Source organism: Natator depressus, chromosome 8 (genome assembly GCF_965152275.1).
Source record: "Natator depressus isolate rNatDep1 chromosome 8, rNatDep2.hap1, whole genome shotgun sequence".
In the NCBI taxonomy this organism is placed as follows: domain Eukaryota; kingdom Metazoa; phylum Chordata; order Testudines; family Cheloniidae; genus Natator; species Natator depressus.
This window is the reverse complement of record NC_134241.1, coordinates 97156218-97173376: the sequence shown is the minus strand read 5'-3', so window position 1 is coordinate 97173376 and position 17159 is coordinate 97156218. Positions and strand designations below refer to the sequence as shown.

Below are 17159 nucleotides of genomic sequence, written 5' to 3'. Positions count from 1 at the left end.
TTGCTTTTCAATTTCATTATACATGTGTGTTCTTTCTCTTGATGTGCCATTGATTTGCAGGGCTTTATCTTTATTTTTCCCCCTCAAAGATTTACAGAGCCAATTTACTCAGTTTTCAAGTGCAAGAATGATAAATTTGAATTATCAGGCCTCCTAATGCAAAGTAGGATCTTAAAACCAAGCCATGTGATTGCTGGTTCATGATCAGTCCTCAGTAATATTCTGTCATTCATTACCCCTGTAGAAAGAGAAGGTTACTCACCTTGTCAGCAACTGAGGTTCTTCGAGATGGTTGTCCCTGTGGGTGCTCCACTTTAGGTGTCTTGGCACCCTGCGCTTGTAATCGGAGATTTGTGGTAGCACTGCCCCGGCTGGCCAGGCACGCGTGGTAGTTGTCTCGCGCAACTCTGAGTGGCCACTTAGCATGCGCAAGCAACTGTCCCTCAGTTCCTTCTCTACCCCAGAGAATCAGCATGAAACTCCGAAGTAGAGGGGAGGAGGGAGGGTAGTGGAGCACCCACAGGGACAACCATATTGAAGAAACTCAGTTACTGCACAAGGTAAGTAACCTTCTCTTCTTCTTCGAGGAGTGTCCCTGGGGGTGCTCCACTTTATGTGACTATGGAGCAGTATCCCCAATGGAAGGAGGGGCTTCAGAGTATCTTTGTTGATGGCGGATAGCACAGAATCCAAACTGAGTGTCGGGAGAGGAATGTTGTTCCAGGGTATAATTTTTGGTAAAGGCCCAGGTAGCTGCCCTGCAAATGTCTACGATAGGTACATTGTTGAGGAACGCTACTGACGTGAATAGCGCTCTGGTGGAATGTGTACAAATCACAGATGGAGCATGGATGTTGCCGTGATGGTAGCACAAGTGGATACAGCCAGAAATCCACTCAGATAGTCTTTGTTTAGAGATGGCCTTACCCTTCGATTGCTCTGTGACTAAGAGAAAGAGACGTGACTATTTTCTAAATGTCTTTGTTCTTTCTAGGTAGAAGGCCAGAGCTCTACGGACGTCGAGTGTGTGAAGGGATGCCTCCCTAGTGTCGGTGTGGGGTTTCGGAAAAAACAAAGGTAAGTAAATGTGTTGGTTTAAATGAAATGAAGAGGCTACTTTAGGTATAAATTTAGGGTGGGGTCTTAGGATCACTTTGTCTTTATGGAATGTAGTATATGGCAGGTGTGCCATTAGTGCCCCTAGTTCCCCTACTCTTCTTGCTGAAGTGATCGCGAAAAGGAAGGAGACCTTTATCGATAGATGTAGCAGTGAGCAAGTCGCAAGGGGTTCGAATGGTTTCTCCGTGAGGGTGTATAGCATGAGGTTAAGGTCCCATATAGAAGTAGGGTGTTTTAGGGGAGGGTAGATGTTGGTCATGCCCTTTAAGAATCGATTAGTTGTTGGATGAGCAAAGATCATGGTTCCATCTACCTTATCATGTAGTGAGGTGATCACTGCTAAGTGTACCTTTATGGAGCTATTCGAGAGGCCTACCTTTTTAAGGCCTAGTATATAATGCAGGACTCTGGGTAGAGGGGCAGAATCAGGAGACATATGATAAGCCTCGTATCAGGTGCAGAAACATATCCTCTTATGAGTGTAAGTTTTGCGTGTGCTTGGTTTGCGACTATTCAAGAGAATGTCTTTAACCTCCTCAGAGTAATTCTGATCCAACGCTGCTAGCCATGGAGTACCCAGGCCTGGAGGCGGAGAACCGTTAGGTTGGGGTGAATGACGTGGCCGGTGTCCTGTGTCAGGAGGTGAGGAAGTTGTGGAAGAGTTCGAAGCAGGCTCATCGCCATCTGTGTTAGGTATGGGAACCAGGTCTGTCTGGGCCACGTGGGTGCAATGAGTATGGACCCTGCCCTTATCCTGTCTGATTTTGTGTAACACCCGGCTTAATAGAGGAATCAGGGGGAACATGTATATTAGTGGTACTTCCCATTTTGTGAGGAGGGCATTGCTCAGTGAGTGGTGCTCGAGCCCTGCTCGGGAGCAATATTGAAGGCATTTCGTATTGTGAGCTGTTGCGAATAAATCTATAGTAGGGAACCCGCACTTGTTGAATATGGTCACGAGGGTCGGGTAGTCCATCCCCCACTCGTGGATTTGTGAGAAGTGTCTGCTCAGATGGTCTGAAGCCCTGGCAGGTAAGCTGCAGAAATGTCAATTTTGTTGGATATGCACCATTGCCATAGGTGTAGTGCCTCAATGTAGAGAGGGTATGATTGAGCTTCGCCCTGTTGGTTTATATAAAACATGCAGGCTGTGTTGTCCTTGAGGACTTTGATGGTATTGTTGCAAATACGCGGAAGGAAGTGTTTGGATACTTTTCTGACTGCTTGGAGCTCTAGAATGTTTATATGTAGGTTGGTTTCCACTGGGAACCAGCGTCCCTGGATGGTGGTGTTGTCCAGATGGGCTCCCCATCCCAGTAGGGAGGCATCTGTGGTGATTGTTATAGTGGGAGATTTTTGTTGAAATGGAACCCCCGAGCAGATGTTTTGCGGTTGCATCCACCACTTGAGGGAATTCTTCACTCTGTGGGGCATAGTGAGCCGTTTGTGGAGGGAATGCCTGTGTGGTATACAGCAGGTGCAGAGCCAGGCCTGTAGGCATCTCATATGCAGTTGGGAATGTTTGACTACATAAGTTGTAGCAGCCATATGCCCAAGGAGTTGTAGGCAGGTCCTGGAGGATGTTTGGGGGCTGTCTGTGATCGTTGTTATCAGCCTGGTTAGGCTGAGGAATCGCTATTGGAGTAATCTTGCTTGTGCTGCGGGACAGTCAAGATAGGCCCCTATAAGCTCTAGTTGTTGCACAGGGAACAGGGACTTTTGGATGTTTATTTGAAACCCTAGGTTGGTGGACCTTGTACTGCCATCTGCCAAGTTGGACGACTGCCTCATAAGAGCACCAAGTATGGGAAGATCATTACCCCTAGCCTGCGGAGGTGAGCTGCAGCGACGGCTAAGACTTCGGAGAATACCCTTGGGGCTGTCGACAAGCCAAAGGGTAGTACTGTGTATTGGTAATGTTGATGGCCTAGTGTGAAGCGCAGAAATCATCTGTGTGCTGGATGAATAGTGATGTGAAAGTAGGCGTCCTGTAGGTCAAGGGACGAGACAATCTCCTTTCTCTAATGCCGGAATTACGGTTGCCAGGGTAACCATTCTGAAGTGTTGCATCCTTACAAACTTGTTGAGTTTGCGTAAGTCCAGAATGGGTCTCCAGTGCCCGTTCTTTTTCTGCATCAGAAAATAATGGGAATAAAAGCCTCTTCCCCTGTGTTGGAGTGGTACTCCTAGTTGCAGGAGATGGTTTATTTCCTGCTGCAACAGGATCTCATGAGAGGGGTCCCTGAAGAGGGACGGGGAAGGTGGGTGGGTAGCGGGGAATAGAAATAAATGGGATAGAGTAACCTTCTGGACGATTTCCAGCACCCATTTTTCTGTAGTGATGTTGTTCCAGACTGGGTAGTATGGTAGCAGGTGGTCTCCAAAGAGACAGGAGGTCATCTGATAATCCGGCATGGGAGAAAATAGAGGTCTCGAGAAAATCTGCCCTGTTTTTTCTTGTTTGGGGGAATGTAAATACCTAAGGTCTTCAGGGTGGTTCTCAAGTCCTTTAAGGTATATAGGGATGCATCTGTGGTTTCCAGAAATGTGGGTTGTAAATCCAGAGAGGTGGAGCCATGTTGCTTGACTCATGACCATGGACGTGGCGATGGAATGAGCTGCCATGTCAGCTGAATCAAGGAAGGCCTGCAGTGCTGTTTTGGTAATTAAAGAGCCCTCTGCAATGTTAGCTTTGTATTGCTCCTTTGACTTGTCCGGTATTTGTTCAACAACAGATGTCATTTTATTGAACAAGTTGTAGGTTTATTTTGCCAACAGAGCAGAGTAGTTTGCTATGAGAAATTGCAGTAAGGCCGAGGAATAGGCTTTGCGTCCGAAGAGATCAAGCCTTTTCCAGTCTTTGTCATAAGGGGTGCTTTTTAACTGGTGTTGTTTTCACCTTTTGGTGCATTGCCTCTACGACCAGTGAGTTTGGAGCCGGGTGAGTAAATAAGAACTCAGCCCCTTTCACTGGTACATAATATTTTCTGTCCGAGAGTTTACAGGAGGGTGGGACAGTGGCCATTGTCTGCCATCTTATCTTTGAAAGATCTATTTTAGCAGCGTTAATGGGCAGAGCTATCTTTGCTGATGGGGTTGACTGCAGGATGTCAGTAAGTTTGTGCTGGGTCTCTGGCAGCTCTGCTAAAGAGATGTCCAGGGATTGTGCAACTCTTCTGAATAAGTCCTGGAAGGACTTGAAGTCATCTCCTGTGGTGGGAGGCGGTGGCATAATTGTTTCGTCCTGAGACGAGGATTAAATATGGGTGGGTGGCAGTGTCTTGCCTTCAATAGCCTCTTATGGCTCCTCTCCCTCTTCCTCCTGGGCCTCCGATGGCGGTGGGCTCATGGGTGAAGGGGACCGGGTGGCCCTTGATGTTGGTGGGTTGGGGAGTTTAAGATTTTGTGCTCTGTAGATTGCCCACAGGTCCCAGTATGGCCAATTGGGTGGCATAAAAACGGGTGGTGGTATCTATGGTTGTGCCTGCCAGCTTTACCCAGGCATAGGAGGTTGTTGGTGAGAGCTTCCCAGTTTCGGGGAGGAATGACAAGGGGTATAAAGACCCGAATCATCCTCTTCATCCTCATCACTAGATAGTGGAGGTGCACATCCGCTAGGAGTGCCTATTCCCCTCGGTCCTGGTCTGACTGGGGTACTGTTGGTGCCAAAGAGGGGTGTTTCCGGCATGAAGGAGACTGCCAGGTCCGCCTGTCTGGTAAAAAGTTGCGGTACCAGGAAGGTTGGTGCCATGGATGGCAGTGTAGTATGCTCTGACGGTGCCGAGGTCTTGTAAGGCTGTGTATATGCAGCAGGTGGCGCCATTACACTAGCTAGTGCCAAGGCGTTCTTCAGCACTGTTGGTGCCGAGCTAGGGAGCCTAGTTTTAGCTCGTGCACCTGAGTGAGAGCCTGGCGGTGTCGGTGCCGTGGCTCCTCGAGACATCTCAGTACCGGACAGTCCCGGTGCCTCTCGGTCCGAGGTTCTCGGTGCTGTCGGTATTGGGGCAGATTTCTCGCCAGGAGACCACTTCTTCTTTGGGGGAATCTCTCTGTGACGATGACTGTGACCGATGTTTGGTCTCCTTCTTCGATGCAGGGTCCTTATACATGGTTTATGTGGAGCCCTGCTGCTGGAGATGGTTGACCAGGAGGAGTCCTGGACTCTGGGTCAGAGGCTGGCCTGAGGGATTTCTCCATCATTAATAATTTTAGTTGGAGGTCCCTGGCTTTCAGTGTCCTGGAAGATAATTTCTTGCAACATGGACACTTCTGTGGTATATGGGTTTCCCCGAGAAAGTGGATGCACTGAGCGTGACCATCAGATACAGGAATAGATAGCCTGCAGGTCAGGCAATGTTTAAAGGCGGGGGAACCAGGAATGCCTGAGGAGGTCCAGATCTACAGAAACGGTCGTAGCGAGATCACCATCGGTGGGGACCTGCCGGTGGTGGTGGGGCAAACAATATATATATTTTAATGGGTAAATAAGGATTAGAAAACGGATGAAAACTGGCAAAAAGGATAAATAAAGATGGGAATATAAGCAATTCACAAGATAGACGGGCATTGCTGTTGCTCCGACTCAAGCCAAAGGTGGTAGAGAAGGAACTGAGGGATGGTTGACTGCAGAAGCTAAGTGGCGACTCGGAATGGCACGAGATGGCTACCGCGCGTGTGCGGCCAACAAGAGGCACTGCTACTACAAATCTCCAATTACAAGCGCAGGGCACCAAGACACCTAAAGTGAAGCACCTATAGGGACACTCCTTGAAGAAGAACCCACTATTTTCAATTATCTCAACTGTGCAAGTCACATAGATTTAATACCTTAGATTCATAAAACATTTTAGGAAATCAAACTTCAGCTTTTTTCAATAAGGTTGTATACGTGTAACATGGGGCAAGATTAAGCCTTATTATTGAACTTAGTTAACAATTCTGTTGCTGATGTGTAAACCAGACTAATCCAGTTCACCTCTAGCCAGCAGATTACCACAGTATTTAGGTACTGGCTAACTCAGCTGTAGCCTAGGAGGGAACCTAGGTTAATACAGTTTTAAGAGTGTTAGCTTGCATCTTGACAGTGGTTTACAACTACAGTAAATCAGCTCGACTGTGCTAATAAGATTGAAACACACACCCTTTTTGCCCATCAAGCCAGAGCTAGAGCACTCTACATAAAATAGTTGGAAAAAATGTTTAAATTGTCAAGGTGCCTATTTTAAATTCAACCTGAGGTGAAAGGCAAGCAGGGAAAATTTCAGCCCAAATACGCTCTCAAAGTTATAAGCAACTGAAAGCAGAAGCTTATCAGGGACTACATCAGGCAACTTTAACTACAGGTGTCACTAACAGTACTGGCTATAAGGATTCAAAAATTATACACATTTTACTTTTTAGTTTTCTTTTGATTATTTTTAATAGTACCTCACTATGACTCCCTTGCTTTGGTTGTTCCCTCATTTCCATCAGCTCCACTTTTTCTTTCTTTCTACTGAATATCTTGTACAGGTATTGCAGATTGATTCATTTTGTGTGTCCACAGTAGTCAACACCAGAGGAGACAATGACCAGTGCAGAACAGGCTTCTGGCCATTCCCTCCTAGAGTATACTTTTAAAGCTGACAGATTTTTCTTACCTCCTCTGACTGTTCTCTGGTTTGTGCAGGTGAAGATCGTCTTCCTACTGTAAGTCGATGGCAAGGATAAGTGAGCCCCGATGCAGCTATAGTCATCTGCAATAAAACAGCAATTATTTATTAATGTAATTGTCTCATTTCAGAATAGTTTTGCTTTTTGGGTTAAAAACTGCACTGCAGAATTCTGAATGAATGATATCAAGATAAAGGCTGAAAAATTAAAATAATTCATCACATGAAAATTATTTAGGAAAAAAGCAACCATCATTGTACAATTACTGTTAATAGGCTTATATTGCAACATCCTCTCCTATGTGAAGAGCATCAATAATTATATAAATAATAATTATATTTTTAAAAAATCAATTTGTTAACATGGAATCTCTATGTATAAAGTTTAATTAACACTAATACTGAAGACATATGTTATGTCTCCCATTTAAACATCTACACCCAGGAATTCAGCTGTGCTGGTGAACTTGCAGTCAGTGTAGGAAGAATATCTATTAATCAATCCTAAGGGAAAAGAAGAGGTATCTATTAGCTATTATCACACACCTACATTTAAAATGAATGAAACAGTAACAGTAAAGACAGCAATTGCCTGAAAGACATGACAGTTAAATATCCAGTAATATGAGGAAATAATCTTAGAGGATCCAATTCTGTACCTTGCTCCACAAACAGACTCATTAATTTCAGCGTGAATGAAAGTACTACTCAACATAAGTACATAAACACATATATTCTCTCACAGTACAAAGCCCCATAGACTCACATCACAATGAACAGTAAACACAGCATGCAGGAGTCATTGGCCAGCAATCTTCCTCAACATTTTGCAAGTCTTCACACAGCCTTGAAAGTGTGCCATATTGCATCCCATGCTCTCAGCTGCATTGATGAACGACACTCACTGCAGGTGCCCCATGTCCTAGCACCAATCCCTGCAAAACTTGCTTTGACGCTCTTCCTCTGCTCATCCAACCCACAGGTTCCACAAACTCAAGTTTTCTTTGTCTGACTAAACTGATATCAGATATCACTCCAGTTATGCTTTAAATTTGGGCGATTACCCACCTCACCATTTGTCATGTGAGAAGTATAGTTACTGTGCAGCAATCACCATTTCAATTTCAAAGCAGAAAGCCTCTTAATGTCCTGTTTCCTTAGCATCCACGTCTCGCGTACATATAGCAAGATGCTGAAGACAAGAGGCTGCAGCGATTTCATTTTTACACTTCATGGTAACACACTTGCTTAGACTGTTGAAAGTTGGCTGAAAGTCGCTACAGCAGTGTCCCAAGTCAACTCGAAATTGGCTCTCTAAGAGATGTTTAGCATCCATTATAGTCATAGTACCCAGGTATTTAAATTATTCAATACACTGCTAAGGAAATAGGACACTTAGCAGCTTTCTTCTTCTTCAGATTTGGATAGAAGTATCACCTATTTAATAGACTTAGATGTCACCATTGTCTTTGTTTTTTCATCTTTAGACCTAACGTCTTCCACTACTGCTCTTTCTGGCAATTTTTGCACCCCTTCTTGCAATAATCCAATCAGGTCAATATCATCAGCAAAACACAGATGACTAATTTTTAATCCACCAATGAATATGCCCGCCTGTAAATTTCCATCAGTGGCTGATCTTAACATTTCTTCAAGAGAACAATGGAAGAGCATTGGTGATAGCATGCAGCCCTGTCTGACACTTATCCTTAAATCAAATCAACTACTTTGCTCACACCCTATGAACACTGAAGCCCTTGCACTTTCACAAAGAATTTGTATCAGCCTTGTTACATCTCCACCAAGTCTGACCAGCCGCGGGATAGCTCAAAGAGGTTTGTACCTTATCCTGTCAAACACCTTAGAAAAATCCACAAAGATATGGACCACTTTCTCGCATAGCACAGGCAGACTAAATATTTGCTCCACTGTAACTCTTTTGGATCTAACCCTGGCTTGTTCTTCAGCCAGAAAGTTTTCCATCTTGAGCACAATTCTCTTCAGGATGATTGATTTTGATGGGAGTCAGGTGCCTAACCTGCTTAGGTGCTTCTGTAAATCCCATGAGGCATCTATCAGCATCTTTAGGTGCCTAAATACCTTTGAAAATTTGGCCCTTAGATTCTTAAAAACCTAAATTGCTTAAGCGCTTTTGAAAATGTTACTCCTATGTCTTCCTCTAGTCCAGAGGGCTATAACCCCCAATACTCTACAACTATAAGATTCTCCTCTAGGTAAAATGGCAGGGATCCTGTGTTCTTTTCTGGGCTCTATCCCTAATGCTGCCTGGGTGCAGTTTAGCTGCTGATCGTTGTCTCTCTTGTTTGGGGCCCTAAACTTGCTGCAATCTCATTTCTTGGAAAATCTGAAAAAAGGTATGTCAAGAGATTTCATCATTGACTAATTTAGATAATTATCTTTCATAAAACACAGGAATATTTTTACGTTCTGATCTAAAGTGGTTTATAAAAAGGTGGCTTTAAAAAAACCTCCAAAATTTAAGAAAAATGACTAATTTAAAAAAAGTAAAAAAAAAATCAGCACTTTGAAATAAATTTTGAATTCTTTTTTTAAAAATAGATACCTATTAAGAAGTGTAATTTCCATTAATATGTAGCCAAATAGTTATGTCCTCCATAGTTAGCTACAAATGATTGGGCTTGATACAGGAATTACTGGGTGACATTTATGTTATGCAGGAATGTCAGATTACATTATTAGGATGATTCTTTCTGGTCTTAAAATCTATGAAGACAACCAAAGGTTTTCAATCATTTTCTGGGCAGTTTGAACAGATCTGAAATTATCATGCTAGGTTTTGTTTGGCAACAATTTCAACCTCTGTAGAATATGACCATGGCAAAAGCTTTGGTTCTCTACCAGCATTATTGATTCGTATCAGGATGGTTCTAGATATGCGGTTTGCTACGATTCCTCTACAGAATGATTACAGGATAGAAAAAATGTTTGCCATATCCTACAAAACACAATTACTATTTTGTTGTTTTCTTGGCCACGCGGTAATTTAAATTATATTTTTACACACACACACACACACACACACACCCCTCCACCCCCTAATTAGGTTGTAAAAACTTAAGGATGGTGTACATTTGATCTATCTTTAACCAAAAGACAAGAATAAATCATAAGTTCTGAGATTTCATTTACAGTAGTGAGTACTCTGGAAATGCCCTATTAATTTTTATCCACGATGCAAGCTGCTTTTATCACTTATGCGCTAGAGCTCACAAAGCTTTAATTTGCTGCAGGTTGAAGCAAGCTGATTAAGTACGCTAGTTACCAAGTGAATGCTACCTGCCCGGACTAGCCTACTGTCACATTACTGTAGCAGGGTTAAATAGCAGTTTAGTCACATTTTTAAAAAAACAACATTTACAGTCAAAAAGGATGTGACTAATAATAGTCCAGAACAAATGAAATATTAAAACAGGCATACAGGTCAAGCTCAATTATCTATGAAACTCTTGTGTCAACAGCACAAGAATTGTATTCTCCATTGTAACACTGGCATTGCCATTTTACATCTTACCTTGCATTCAGTAAGTTTATGAGATTTAAAAACAAACAACTGACAGCCACAAATTCTGAAACTTTGCCTAAGCTGCCAAACTTGAAATATTATACAAAAATAATGGATAACTTAGATATGTGCTCTCACAAAAAGCAAGACCAAAAAATTAAGCCTTCCACAACAACCACCTCCCTCAAGAACTGAAGCACAAAATGGTTCTCTTTTAGAAGGTCCCTACAACACAAGTATTAAATACTCTGGTTTGTATTCTCTATGTAAAGAGCCAACCAAAGTCATAAGTTCAAGCACACAGTTCCTATACCCTTCTCCATACTTAGCCTACATGGCTGTTTGTCTATCCTGCTTCTTATTTGCAACCCCTCTATCTGAGTGCCTCTCAAAAAAAGAGCTAAAGCAAGAAAGAGTCCCACAGCAGAGTAGCTTTCACCCTCCTCTGCAAGGGGTTGTGGGAATGTTTTTTTTTCTTTTCAAATGTGTGTGAGAGAATTTCTCTCCCCACTTCTACTTTTTCTAAGTAGCTCTCTCTGTGCAAAGGCTAGCCTGAAGAGGCAAGTTGCATTTCATACTGAAAGTCATCCATGGGCACTGTCACTTCCTCTGGGAGTTAAATAATCTTGATCCAGTTGCCAAGAAAGCTCTTTCCTTTGCTCTCAAGAGCAGGACTCTTGCCTTATACAGTTTAATCTTTGCTGTGGACATTGTCAAAGGAAATCATTGTTTCCAAATGTTTACATAACTTAGTTTAATGCTTTGGGTGGTCTTAAAGATGAGAGCTGCTACTTTGAATGAGGAGCCAACGTAGTGAGTGGAGCATCAGGGTGATGTGCCTCAGCAGCCAGTGCTGCACAGAAGTCAGGCTTCTAAGTTTTGGATAAGTTGGAGCTTTTTTAAGGGGAATGCACTCATCCCCACGTACAGTGAGGTGTTCAGCTTGGAAGTCACAAAGGCATAATCACTGTATCCAAGTCATCATCCCACATGAAGGGAAACAACTTTCTTGCCAGCCTCAGATTGAAGGTGGTATTTTCAGCTGTAGCTAGTTGAGTGCCCAAGAGGATGTTCAAGTTATGAATCAAGTGACCACTGAAGAGCATCTTGAGAGTGGGAGATGTTATGGTGGTCACTAACTTTTCAAAACGTTGCCTTTTCCCTACCAGCATTAGCTCTCTCTTGCTCAGATACAGTTTCAGCCACTTGCCTTTTATGCAACTGCAAATCTCAGCCAGGTTTCAGAGTAGCCATGTTAGTCTGTATTCGCAAAAAGAAAAGGAGTACTTGTGGCACCTTAGAGACTAACCAATTTATTTGAGCATAAGCTTTCGTGAGCTACAGATCACTTCATTGGATGCATACTGTGGAAAGTACAGAAGATCTTTTTATACACACAAACCATGAAAAAATGGGTGTTTACCACTACAAAAGGTTTTCTCTCCTCCCACCCCACTCTCCTGCTGGTAATAGCTTATCTAAAGTGATCACTCTCCTTACAATGTGTATGATAATCAAGGTGGGCCATTTCCAGCACAAATCCAGGGTTTAACAAGAACGGCTGGGGGGAGGGGGGGGGGTAGGAAAAAACAAGGGGAAATAGGTTACCTTGCATAATGACTTAGCCACTCCCAGTCTCTATTCAAGCCTAAGTTAATTGTATCCAATTTGCAAATGAATTCCAATTCAACAGTCTCTCGCTGGACTCTGGTTTTGAAGTTTTTCTGTTGTAATATCGTAACTTTCATGTCTGTAATCGTGTGACCAGAGAGATTGAAGTGTTCTCCGACTGGTTTATGAATGTTATAGTTCTTGACATCTGATTTGTGTCCATTTATTCTTTTACGTAGAGACTGTCCAGTTTGACCAATGTACATGGCAGAGGGGCATTGCTGGCCCATGATGGCATATATCACATTGGTGGATGTGCAGGTGAACGAGCCTCTGATAGTGTGGCTGATGTTATTAGGCCCTGTGATGGTGTCCCCTGAATAGATATGTGGGCACAATTGGCAACGGGCTTTGTTGCAAGGATAGGTTCCTGGGTTAGTGGTTCTGTTGTGTGGTATGTGGTTGCTGGTGAGTATTTGCTTCAGGTTGGGGGGCTGTCTGTAGGCAAGGACTGGCCTGTCTCCCAAGATTTGTGAGAGTGTTGGGTCATCCTTCAGGATAGGTTGTAGATCCTTAATAATGCGTTGGAGGGGTTTTAGTTGGGGGCTGAAGGTGACGGCTAGTGGAGTTCTGTTATTTTCTTTGTTAGGCCTGTCCTGTAGTAGGTGACTTCTGGGAACTCTTCTGGCTCTATCAATCCATTTCTTCACTTCCACAAGTGGGTATTGTAGTTGTAAGAATGCTTGATAGAGATCTTGTAGGTGTTTGTCTCTGTCTGAGGGGTTGGAGCAAATGCGGTTGTATCGCAGAGCTTGGCTGTAGACAATGGATCGTGTGGTGTGGTCAGTGTGAAAGCTGGAGGCATGTAGGTAGGAATAGCGGTCAGTAGGTTTCCGGTATAGGGTGGTGTTTATGTAACCATCGTTTATTAGCACTGTAGTGTCCAGGAAGTGGATCTCTTGTGTGGACTGGTCCAGGCTGAGGTTGATGGTGGGATGGAAATTGTTGAAATCATGGTGGAATTCCTCAAGGGCTTCTTTTCCATGGGTCCAGATGATGAAGATGTCATCAATATAGCGCAAGTAGAGTAGGGGCGTTAGGGGATGAGAGCTGAGGAAGCGTTGTTCTAAGTCAGCCATAAAAATTTGGCATACTGTGAGGCCATGCAGGTACCCATAGCAGTGCCGCTGATTTGAAGGTATACATTGTCCCCAAATGTAAAATAGTTATGGGTAAGGACAAAGGCACAAAGTTCAGCCACCAGGTTAGCCGTGACATTATCGGGGATAGTGTTCCTGATGGCTTGTAGTCCATCTTTGTGTGGAATGTGGTGTAGAGGGCTTCTACATCCATAGTGGCCAGGATGGTGTTATCAGGAAGATCACCGATGGATTGTAGTTTCCTCAGGAAGTCAGTGGTGTCTCGAAGATAGCTGGGAGTGCTGGTAGCGTAGGGCCTGAGGAGGGAGTCTACATAGCCAGACAATCCTGCTGTCAGGGTGCCAATGCCTGAGATGATGGGGTGCCCAGGATTTCCAGGTTTATGGATCTTGGGTACTAGATAGAAGATCCCAGGTCAGGGTTCCAGGGGTGTGTCTGTGCGGATTTGATCTTGTGCTTTTTCAGGGAGTTTCTTGAGCAAATGCTGTAGTTTCTTTTGGTAACTCTCAGTGGGATCAGAGGGTAATGGCTTGTAGAAAGTGGTGTTGGAGAGCTGCCGAGCAGCCTCTTGTTCATATTCCGACCTATTCATGATGACAACAGCACCTCCTTTGTCAGCCTTTTTGATTATGTCAGAGTTGTTTCTGAGGCTGTGGATGGCATTGTGTTCCGCACGGCTGAGGTTGTGGGGCAAGCGATGCTGCTTTTCCACAATTTCAGCCCGTGGACGTCGGCGGAAGCACTCTATGTAGAAGTCCAGTCTGCTGTCTCGACCTTCAGGAGGAGTCCACCTAGAATCCTTCTTTTTGTAGTGCTGGTAGGGAGGTCTCTGTGGATTAGTATGTTGTTCAGAGGTGTCTTGGAAATATTCCTTGAGTCGGAGACGTCGAAAATAGGATTCTAGGTCACCACAGAACTGTATCATGTTCGTGGGGGTGGAGGGGCAGAAGGAGAGGCCCCGAGATAGGACAGCTGCTTCTGCTGGGCTAAGAGTATAGTTGGATAGGTTAACAATATTGCTGGGTGGGTTGAGGGGACCATTGCTGTGGCCCCTTGTGGCATGTAGTAGTTTAGAAAGTTTAGTGTCCTTTTTCTTTTGTAGAGAAGCAAAGTGTGTGTTGTAAATGGCTTGTCTAGTTTTAGTAAAGTCCAGCCACGAGGAAGTTTGGGTGGAAGGTTGGTTTTTTATGAGAGTATCCAGTTTTGAGAGCTCATTCTTAATCTTTCCCTGTTTGCTGTAGAGGATATTGATCAGGTGGTTCCGCAGTTTCTTTGCGAGCGTGTGGCAAAAGCTGTCAGCATAGTCTGTGTGGTATGTAGATTGTAATGGATTTTTTACCTTCAGTCCTTTTGGTACTATGTCCATCTGTTTGCATTTGGAGAGGAAGATGATGTCTGTCTGTATCTGTACAAGTTTTTTCATGCAGTTGATAGATTTCCACTCCATACGGCTAAATGCAGTGCCTTGCATAATGACAGGTTTCAGAGTAACAGCCGTGTTAGTCTGTATTCGCAAAAAGAAAAGGAGTACTTGTGGCACCTTAGAGACTAACCAATTTATCTGAGCATAAGCTTTTGTGAGCTACAGCTCACTTCATCGGATGCATGCTGTGGAAGGTACAGAAGCTCTTTTTATACACATAAACCATGAAAAAATGGGTGTTTACCACTACAAAAGGTTTTCTCTCCTCCCACCCCACTCTCCCGCTGGTAATAGCTTATCTAAAGTGATCACTCTCCTTACAATGTGTACGATAATCAAGTTGGGCCATTTCCAGCACAAATCCAGGTTTTCTCCCCACCCCCCCCCCCCCACAAACCCACTCTCCTGTTGGTAATAGCTTATCTAAAGTGATCACTCTCCTTACAACGTGTATGATAATCAAGGAGGACCATTTCCAGCACAAATCCAGGGTTTAACAAGAACGTCTGGGGGGAGAGGGGGGTAGGAAAAAACAAGGGGAAATAGGGGAAATCTCAGCCAGTCACTAAGAGAGCTGGAGATAATGCTATCAGCATCAGGAATGAGATATAGAACTGGGTATTGTCCATGTATAGTTTTACATATTACGTATAAAAACGGTTCCCTTGAGGCACCAACCAAGACTGGGGCCACGTTGTGCAAGGCATTGCACATGCAAACAGTGAGAGACTGCCCATGCCTGAGGTGCTTACAGTCTAAACAGACAACAGGTGCAAAGCGGTACAGAGACAGAAGTGAAGTGACTTGCCCAAACTCACACAGAAGATCAATGAACAGCACCCAGGTCTCCAGACTCCAAGTCCAGTGCCATATACATCACATCATACTGCTTCACTTGAGACCATGAATTCTTACAGTTTCCGCATGTGGCTTTATATAGATGTTGAACAGGATGGGTGATAGAACAGAGACTTGAAGGATTCCACAGGCGAGAGCTGTGGCAGGAGAAGACAAACTGATGGGACAACATCCTAATGTCTTGCATAACTTCAACCTGCCAGTTAATATGCAACTGTCAATGCTACACTCAGGCACTAATAGAGCTCAGAGCTGATGTATTATTTTATTGTTAAAAGAAATAATTCTACACACAAATGTTTGAAATTTAGAGACAAAAGTGAACCAAATGTTCACCCATGCATTCAAAATTTAGGGCACCAAATATATTTTCAAATGCTAGGTACAACACTACTTCTAACTGCCAAACCCACAAACTTACCCTGGGATCTAAAAATCAAGCTGTACTTGTTCTGATCTGTGCAGAGTAAGAGGTTCTCCAAGCCAGATTCTTGTCTGGAGTCACCCAGGAAAGAGGGGAAGGATGGTCCAGTGGTTAGGGAATTAGCCAAGGACTTGGGAGATTTATGTTCAATTTCCTGCTCAGCTACAGACTCCCTGTGTGACCTCGGGCAAGTCACTTGAGCTCTCTGTGCCTCAGTTCCTCATCTATACAATGGGAACAATAGCATTTCTCTGATAAATACATTAAAGAATGTGAAATGCTCAGATACAATGGTGATGGGGGTCATGTAAGTATCCAGGGACAGAACCAAGATAATCTAATTCTTAATGCTTTAACCAGAAGTCCACCTGTTCTTTCAGTAAGAAGGTGCTATTTTTACATAGTCATTTTGCATGGCAGAACTGTGCTTCAAGGCCATGCAAGGAGAGAGTTTGTTCAAGGTGGATTCCATGAGCATGGAGGTGGGAGGGGACACAAGTTACTTACCATAACCATAGTTCTTCAAGAGTGTTGGCTCAGAATATTCAGAATTGTGGGAGCTCAGAGTCTTCTAAAGAGCAGAGTCTGTTGGGGCCACTCATTTTTCCTGTTCATGTAGGTTTCCTCAAATAGAAATGGAAGAGTGGCCCCCACTGCCCTTCAGTTCCTTACTCAAATTCAGGGCTATTTAACCATGACTCTGATGTGCGGGGGACGGGGAGGGGAAAGGAAGATGCATGCGTACTGTGCCTGTGCAGAAGCAACACTCACTAAGAACTGTAGCTACTGATAACATCCTTCTCTTTATACATTGTGATGGCTTCTGTATATTCCCACTTGTGGGTGTTTAATAAGCACACAGGTGGATTGAGGAGTTCTATTTGAACACAGACCATAGAACTGGTCTCCAAAACCGAGCATCAGTTCTGCCAGCTGTGTCAAGAAAGCATTAGTTAAAACATGACTGCAGATTTCTTCTCCCAAGCTAGGTCTCAGATTTGGAAGTCAAGCTGAGGGAGAAAATACTGCTTACAAGAAAATACAGCGCTTCTAGCCTGCAAAATTCTCTGATGAAAACAATGCAAAGTTATGCTATCGTAGCTGCCTTAGGCATAGCAGAACGTACTCTGATATCCAGGTGGTCAAGTTTATAACAATCACATTTGCGCTGTCCGATCTATTTGGACAGTCTTTAAGCTGTGATAGACTGGGCCCTGATCTTACCCTACTTACTACAACTTTAGCATAGATTGGTCCTATCAAGACATCCAAAGAATGGAGCCTGATCTCCCTTGGTGTGAATGAAACTGAGGGAAAAAAATACACCCACCCCAGTGAAATGATTCCAATGGAATCAAAGGTCACATTA

General features: G+C 43.8%; 1 protein-coding gene across 1 annotated transcript in view; it reads right to left on the bottom strand.

Annotated features, from left to right (window-relative positions):
- Nucleotides 1-17159, bottom strand: part of FAF1 (Fas associated factor 1) — a 301930-nt gene that overhangs the window by 96099 nt on the left and 188672 nt on the right. Inside the window, exon 9 of the mRNA XM_074961760.1 lies at nucleotides 6759-6854. Coding sequence (XP_074817861.1) covers nucleotides 6759-6854 — 96 coding nt within the window. The remainder of the gene's footprint in view (nucleotides 1-6758; nucleotides 6855-17159) is intronic.